The 9,478-nt window shown below is 25.6% G+C and overlaps 1 protein-coding gene across 1 annotated transcript; it reads left to right on the top strand.

The window, feature by feature from the left end:
- Positions 1-1,879: 1,879 nt before the first annotated feature.
- OCT59_023865 (uncharacterized protein) lies at positions 1,880-4,789 on the top strand (the record flags this gene model as incomplete). Its single annotated transcript, XM_066135016.1, has 7 exons — positions 1,880-2,058; positions 2,129-2,165; positions 2,572-2,607; positions 2,692-2,769; positions 3,090-3,327; positions 3,507-4,065; positions 4,135-4,789. The coding sequence occupies 7 exons, from the start codon at positions 1,880-1,882 to the stop codon at positions 4,787-4,789; spliced, it is 1,782 nt and encodes a 593-aa protein (XP_065991087.1).
- Positions 4,790-9,478: the final 4,689 nt, after the last annotated feature.

Here is a 9,478-nt window from a genome sequence, read left to right on the forward strand (position 1 = left end):
TGGTGCGGTAAGAATCACCTGCGGTGAGATTTAGCAATGCCTTTTTTTGTGGAAATAAAATATTACTAATTTTATTCGTAACTTTGTACAAAAAATTTTACTCATATGAAGATTGTAGACAATATTATAATTATAGGTAAGATCTTTTATTTTAAACTACCCCAATTAGTAATTAAGAAATTAGTAAACAAAATTTATTGTTGAAAGATTAACTTATAATTTTACCATTGTGATGCATTCTTGCGAAATAAAAAATAAATTTTTTAAATTATTTATTAAATTAGTTTAAATAAAGTTAATTTCATTGAAAGATTAAACAGTAAACATCGAAGTTTGATGAAAAATTAGATGATGATAATAAACAAAAAAATACTTTTTTCAATTTTTGAAAAGCATAAATTTAAATTCCGGAGTAATAATTTTTTCTATACCCAACAATGTCTAATAGCACCGAACTTATTAGTAATTCAAATGATTTAAATAAATGGATTGAAGAAGCAATTTCTAAAAAATTTTTTAAATATTATGAATTTAAACAATTTCATAATATTCAAGAAATTGGTTCTGGTGGTTTTGGAAAAGTTTATCGTGCAAATTGAAAGAATTCTCATAAGCGTTATGCAATAAAAACTTTTTTTAATATCAACGCCCTACAAAAAATTTTTATTCGGTACACTCCGATTTTTTTCTGAATATTTCGAAATGTCCCGAATATTACTGAAAATATTCCGATTATGTTGTGAATGTTGTTTTAGTCAAATTTTAGGAATTTAACATAACTGAAAATTTCTAGAAATATTCCGAAAAATAATCCAGTTTTATATTTAATTTGAAAATACTCCAGAAAGCAATTTCATGTAGATCACTTAATAAATCAGTTAAATTACATAGTGGACGCGTTTAAAAATATATGTATAAGTATAAAAAACGCGTTTTAATTTAGTCAAAAAAAATAAGCTCGCAATGAATGATCATTGAAGTATGAAAGTATAGATAAAAACGTATTTTTGCTTTTTAGAACTTAAATCTTATCATTTTTTTAAAAAAATTACTATTACAAAATACTTATAAAATATTCAAAAAAATAAATATTAAATAATAACAATACAATAAGTAATATTATTTGAATAGTAGTTCAAGGATAAAGATTTAATGAAATTTTTAATTATTCTGAATTTACACATAAATACTAGCGAACCAAAAGTTCTGCTATAATGATATCCAACAAACCCCTTCTGCGCCAACTCCAACTCTACTGTTATATCATCAAATACTCCTACAAGAATTATTAACACATCGGTAATTAAATACAAAAATATTTCAAAAATAATATTAGTGATATTAATAATAATTGTTAGTTTCCACATGTTTCAGTATACAAAATCCTATTACCAAAGAAGAATGGAAACAATGGAAAAAAATGAAACAACCAAAAGAAGACTGGGAAGATTTTCTCCATTTATCGTATGATACATATTGGATTTATCAGGCAAGTATAATTTAACAATTTTATATAAATTTAACAATATTTTCTAACGAAGAATTTGTAAATTGCAGAAATTGCAGAGAAACTTCGGGTAAAATTCAAAATGTCATTAATAATTTAAGTTATATATTTATATCTTCCATATTCTTAAACCTAATTAACTTTTCTAAACTATTATTTAGTTTAAAAATGATTTTCCAACATTTCCTGTTTCAGTGGGAGACTTTATTTTGCAAAAATGACTGTAATATCGTTGGAAATTGGGTAATATTTAGTATGTTATTATTATGTACAATTTTAACCTGATATTAATATAAATTTTATAGCTGAGACTGAATGCAAGAAAAAAGTTAAATAAGTTCATTACGAGGTATGATCCACCTCCCAACGAAAATGTATCACTCTCTCTTATCCAAAACTCAAGAAAACAAGTCCAAATTCACAAACACCAAATCATTATCAAGTATTGATATTAATGTCAAATTGTCCTCACCTGAAGTTATTAAGAAATCTGCATCAACTCCTTCTAAAACAATTATTGAAGCATCTTCAATCACTGAAAGAATGAACTGGTGTTTAATTAGTATCTTCACAAATACAAGATGATTCAAGAAATTCTGGTATATTTATAATTTTTGTTAGTGATTACAATATTTATAATATTACAATTTATAATTTGGTAAATATAAGAGGCAATAAAAGTTTAACTAGAATAACGAAATCAAGTTCAACAAAAGAAAAAAACAGCTAATAACCAAATTACTACTTGAAAAAATCATAAGAAAGCTAAAAAATAGAATAAGTACTTTCAGATAATAGCTGAAAAATATGAATAAAAGAACCTGTAAATCTGTAATATTCAATAAATTTTTCTGGATACTTTCGGATAATATATATTGTAAAATATCTGATAATATTCCGTTTACATTCATAAAATTTACTGAGCAATTTCGGGTGAAATCTGTAATTATCATTCCGAAAAATGATCACTTTCTGTAGTAAAATCGGATAATAAAAATCGGAAAATTTTCGGAATACATAAACCAGATAAAAATCAGAATACATCCAAAAAAAATTTTTTATAGGGTAACGATTCTACAGTTAAAGTGATAGTTCGTGAGGTAATTATAATATTAAACATTTTTTCATTAAAATTATTGTAAATATGTAAAGATTGTTAATGTAATAATTTATTTATTAACTAGATTCAACTTCAACGTGAAGTTGATTTTCATGATAATATTATTCGTTTTTATGGTGTCACAACTTCTATTAAGAATATGGTAAATTCTATTATTATTTATTTTATAAGATACAATAATTAATTGGTTAATAAAATTTTTCTTTTTTTTAGAAAATCAAAGAAAAGAATATTCATTGGTAATAGAATATGCTGAAAATGGTACCCTCCGAAAATATTTGAAAGAAAATTTTAAAAATCTCAGTTGTGACAATAAATTTGATCTTGCATTTCAATTGGTTATGCAGTATCATGTTTGCATGATGAAGGGATCATGCACCGTGATTTGGTAAATATTTTACAATTTATTATGTGCTCTATTTCAATGATTCTCTTATTTTAACGTTAATTTAATATTAATAGCACTCTAATAACGTGTTAGTCCATCAGAAAACTATTAAGCTAGCAGATTTTGGTTTATCAAAAAGAATTGAGGAAATATCCAACTCCCAATCAAAAACATTTGGATTAATTCCTTATACTGATTTAAAAAGTTTTGACAGAAGTACAACAGAATTTTATTTATTAAATAAAAAAAGCGATGTTTACAGCGTTGGTGTTTTATTATGGAAAATATCCAGTTGTAAGCCTCCTTTTCATGGTAAACCATATGATGTTGGTTTGGCTATAAGTATTTTACAAGGCCTTAGAGAGACACCTATTCATGATACTCTCGAAGAATATATAAAAATTTATATGGTAAATACAATTTAGACCATAACTACCATAACTTATATATAATATTATTTTAATTAATTAAAGACGTTCTTTTTTTTGTAGATTGTTGGAATACTGAACCTGATAATCGTCCAACTATTAATCAAGTTGTTGATGAATTAAAAGTACTCATAACAAAAGTAAACATTATTATAAAAGATTTTCACTTACTATATAATGATACCAATAATGTCCAATCATTAAATAACCATCAACTGCCTAATTTAAATATTTCTGAAAGTACTAATTCATCACATGGAGAATTATCTCAAGTTATTCAAAATTTTAATATGATGAATACAAAAGATATTGAATCTTCAATATCATCAATTAACAAATTTGAGGATAATTTTAATATAATATTTAATAATATGTTCAATTTTTTTTATGATGATGATGAAGTAGCAAAGCAAAAGGTCTTAAGTTATCTTAATGAACAAAATATAACTTTGCAAAAGATTAATAATTTATTATTAAATAACCAAAATAACTCAAATACTATTTACTTACTTGGAAAGTTTAATCATTTAGGAATTGGGATTAGTGTTGATGAGCAAAAAGCATTTGATTTATATCAAAAAGCAGCAAATTTAGGAAATTCATTAGGAATAAATGATTTAGGGTGTTGTTATCATTGTGGAATTGGAACTGATATTGAAAAAAAAGGCATTTGAATTGTATCAAAAGGCAGCAGAATTAGGAAATTCAATTGGAATATAAATTTAGGAGGTTGTTATGAAAAAGGAATTGGAACTGATATTGATTATCAAAAAGCATTTGAATTATATCAAAAAGCAGCAAATTTAGGATATTCATCTGGAATAAATAATTTAGGACATTGCTATCAAAATGGAATTGGAACTGATATTGATAAGGAAAAAGCATTTAAATTATATCAAAATGCAGCTGAATTAGGAGATTCATCTGGAATAAATAATTTAGGATATTGTTATCAAATTGGAATTGGAACTGATATTGACAAGAAAAAAGCATTTGAATTATATCAAAGGGCTGCAGATTTAGGAAATTCATCAGGAATATATAATTTAGGACTTTGTTATAGAAATGGAATTGGAACTGATATTGATAAGAAAAAAGCATTTGAATTACATCAAAAGGCTGCAGATTTAGGAGATTCATTTGGAGTAAATAGTTTAGGATATTGTTATCTAAATGGAATTGGAACTTATATTGATAAGGAAAAGGCATTTAAATTATATCAAAAGGCAGCAGATTTAGGAAATTCATTTGGAATAAATAATTTAGGAAATTTGTATCAATATGGAATTGGAACTGATATTGATAAGAAAAAAGATTTGAATTATATCAAAAAGCTGCAGATTTAGGAAACAGTTTAGCTCAATATAACCTTGCTAGAGTTCCAAACAGGTCGACCAAATTCAGGTAACCTGACAGGTTGATCTGAATTTATCAGGTCAGGTTTAGCAATTGCAATTCAGCATCAGTTCAGGTTGAATGACCTGTTGACTTGAAACTATGATTTTATATAATAAGTGAATTATGGTATTATAATTCACTTTTTATATTGATTTTATATAATAAAAGTGAGTTGCGATTGGGATTCACTTTTTTATATTGATTTTATATAATAAAAGTTAGTTGCGATTTTAGAATTCACTTTTTATATCGATTTTATATAATAAAAGCGAGTTGCGATATTAGAATTCACTTTTTTATATCGATTTTATATATAAAAAGTGGATTGCGGTACCGGAATTCACTTTTTTATATCAATTTTATATATAAAAAGTGAATTGCGGTATCAGAATTCACTTTTTTATATTGTTTTTATATTTAAAAAGTTAGTTGCGGTATTGCGATTCACCTTTTTATATGATTTTAATATAAAAAACTGAATCGCAATATTTCAAAAAAAATGTTTTGCACCATTTTTTTTTGATATTTTAATAAAAATCCTGAAATTTTCAGGTTTCAGTTCAGGTCAGGTCAAACAGATAATTTGATATAACCTGACCTGACCTGACCCATTCGGAACTCTAAACCTTGCTATGATGTATGAGGATGAAGAGGAAATTGTTAAAAATATAAATGAAGCAATTTATTGGTACAAAAAATCAGCTGAACAAGGAAACCAAAATGCTCATAATAAATTGGAGGAACTTAAAAATAGGGAAATAGAAAATAATTCATGTAAAATAAATTAATATTTGTTTGTTCAACTATTTTAAATTTTTAATACTACTATTATAGTTATATTTTTCATACATTTTCAGATCTTTAATACTACTTGCTAATTGTTTTATAATAAAATTCATTCTAATAAATTTGTTAAATTTTGTTGAATATAATAAACAAGAAATTGGGTTGATTTTTAGAGAAAATATCTGATGTTTTATATATTAAAAAACCTATTTTCATTAGATTTTATATAAAATTGCATTAAAATTTGGTATCATATTAAGGTTTACAGAAAAAATAGGCTATTTTTAAATTTAATTTAAAGAATTAAATAAAAAGAATTTTTCTAACTATTACCGGAGTGATGATTACCGGTGTCTGAAATTATGACGATCGACCAGCATTAAAAAAATATAGTGCCGGTAAAAATTGATAATTCTGGCCAACGGTGATGATCGCCCCCGGTGATTTGAAGATAAAAATAGTACTTAAAATGGATATATAACTTTAAATTTGAAAATTCTGATATGTAGTAACTAATATCTGATTTATGAAATACAGTTGTCCCCTCTATAGTCATCCTCTATATAATCACTCCTCCACTTTAGTTACGCTATCATTTAGTCCCAACCTTTTTAAATAGAAAATACCCTCTTCATAATCACAGATATATTATAAAATATAATCATACCAATTATAAGGCCTGATATTATAGTAGATATAAGAAATTTGCCCCTTATATAATCACAGTAAAAATTTCCCTCCTATATAATCACTATAATCACATGTTAAATGGTATTGTGCGACTATGATGATCCTATAGATATAACGTGCCTATAATGTGCAGTTTGTGCATTTTGCGCAGTTCTTGCATTTTACGCAGTTTTGTGTATTTTCTTTATATAAAAGTGCCACCTATCCAACTAAAAAGAACTATTAGTTTTGATATTAAGAGAGAAATCTGTGAATATAGTATGGTAACAAATCCCAATGTAAATCAAGGTGGTGTTGCTTCATTTTTTAATAAAAAATAGCATAGCAGGCTTTCGATTTTATCACACAAGTTTTTTCGATTTTATCACGTGATATACAATTCCGATATGAAACATTGTTTAATTTTTTGAATAATTCGGCATATTAATATATCCTTAAATTCTATCAATATATATGTCCTATATTAAATTTTAATTATACCAATTTTTATTAAAATCAGATTATTATTGGCTAACTTTTATATGTAACAACTTATTAATTTAACGTGATCAATACATTTTTTTGATATAAATGTTTGGTGAATTCAAAATTCTACATAATAATTATAACTCAAACTTTCCAAATTAATAAATAGCAACTTGATATACTTGTATTCAAAATTTTACTGAATATGGATGTAAAATAAAGAACTTTAATATATATCATCTGTGTAAAATTAAAATCAAACATAATTCTTATAAAAAAAATGCAAATAATTTAACTTACATATAAACTAGGCGGACGTTTTTATATTCACTTTAAATAATAGACCAAGACCTATCCAACAAATTAAAAATTACTTTGGTTGAATCATTGGTTGATGAATAAATGCGTTCAACACATTTATTCCTAATTATGAATTTGATTGTCAACATTTCTATATGTAGTGAATCAATTGGAAAGATCTTTGATTCCAAAATTAGAGTGTGATTTAATCTTTTAAAATGTAGAATTATTTGTTTAGCCAATATACACACTGAGAAAATAATACCATATTACTAATATTACATCATAAAATTTCTTACCAATAAGTTATTTTTAAGATTTTGTATTTTATTCAAAGGAATGAAAAAGAGTCATTCACTATTCAAAGAAAATAAAATAATAGATAGATCAGTTTCTAACAGAGAAAAATTATGTAAATAATTTATTATAAAACCCAAAAAATTTGTTTTTTAAGAAGTTGTTAAATATACAAAGAAAAGAGCTTCTTCAAAAGGGTTCTTCCATCATAAATTTCAATAAACATATAGTAGATTAAAAAGCTTAAGTAAAAACAAACCTTTGAATATGTCTGTTTCCATTGTTGTAAATAGATCTCATATTTCTTTGTTTCTTCAGCTTATTACAATTCGAAAGAAAATGTACTATGCTTATTTTCATTTTATAAGAAGTTTTCAAGTGTTTATAATTTCTGGATTCCATCTCCAATAGCCAGATTCCTTTGTAATACGTTTAAACATAACCTGAAGAATTGATTTTTTTTATCGTCCTTTGCTATTAAATTTTTTGTGGCACAATTAAAATAAATTAGTACAATTATCATATGCCGATACATTTGATATCCAGCCAATAAAATACATATCTATGTAACAAACAATTACGTCAGTGTTACGACTGTTATGTCATTTAAAATTACTTGAAAACTTGATGATTTACTTAAATTTTATTTGTTATTTAAGTAAAAATCACATTTGCCAATCGTCATGTGATTATTTGAAAATCGGAAAGCCTGCTATGCTATAAAAAATATCAAAATTAAATATTGATAGAATGACTATTAATAAAATCTGGAAAAATGGCTTTCTGTTTTATCTACTTCACAAACTTCACATATTTTTTGCCACCGTTCTGTTCGATTTCCAGAACTTGATAAGGCTATGCAAATTTGGACTTCACAAGCAATAGCTGATGGAGTTCCTTTAACTGATGATATGATATTACAACAAAAAGGCTTAGAGTTTGCTAAAACATTAAATGTTAAAGATCAGTTAAAATGTACTAATGGTTGGGTATACAGATTTAAATTGCAAAATGGTCTTCAAAGAATTAATATGTCAGGAGAAGCTAATAGTGCTCCACTCGAGACTCTTCCAGAAGAACGTTTGCCTGTGTACTCTTTTAGCTAAATATAATGAAGAAGATATTTATAATGCAGATGAAACAGGACTTTTTTTTCGAATGGAACCAAATCAAACACTTGGTACAGGTAAAATTTCTGGCCAAAAAAAGGTAAAATTAATATAATTTATATTAATTAAAAATTTGGTTTATTTATTTATATTTTATTTTAATTTTGTAGGATAAAACCCGAGTTTCTATTCTTTTTTGTGCTAATGCTACAAGTTCTCATAAATTTCGGCCTCTTGTAATTGGAAATCACTTAATCCTAGGTGTTTTAAAAATTTCAACAAGTCAGCCCTTCCTGTAATTTATCATGCTAATTCAAAGGTGTGGATGAGAGCAGATATTTTTATTGAATGGCTCCATCACCTTGATAATTATTTTTGCATAATGAATCAAAAAATATTACTCCTTATTGATAATGCAGGGTCTCACTTTAATCCAAAAGTATTTGAAGAAACTAATTCTGACTTAAGTGAGAGTGATGAAGAAGAAGTTGCAGAATCATCTCATTCAGCTCAAAATAGGAAAAAGGCTAAAAAAAAAGGTAGCAAAAAAGAAACCTGATATTAAACTTACTAATATTGAGATTGTTTATCTCCCACCAAACACTACAGCCCATTTGCAACCAATGGATGCAGGCATTATCCATAGTTTTAAAGCAAAATACAAAAGGAAGTTTTATAATCACACAATTCGTCAATTTGATAGGGGAATAAACTGAGAAACGTAAGTTTAATCATTTAAGTTTATAGCATTTATCTGTTTATTTTACAGTAATTTAATATCTTTTTTTATTTAGAAATTAAATATCAAAGAGGCAATTGATTACATTGCTGAGGCATGGGAGAATGTCACGCAAACAACTATCCGAAATTGTTAGGTTAAAACAGGAATATCACCATCTTCTGATTGTATTATAGACGATGTTAATATACAAGGTATTGAGTTAAATAAATTAAACGAATTAAATGAAATTAATCTTGATCTTTTACCAG

Source organism: Rhizophagus irregularis, chromosome 4, assembly GCF_026210795.1.
Source record: "Rhizophagus irregularis chromosome 4, complete sequence".
Classification (NCBI taxonomy): domain Eukaryota; kingdom Fungi; phylum Glomeromycota; class Glomeromycetes; order Glomerales; family Glomeraceae; genus Rhizophagus; species Rhizophagus irregularis.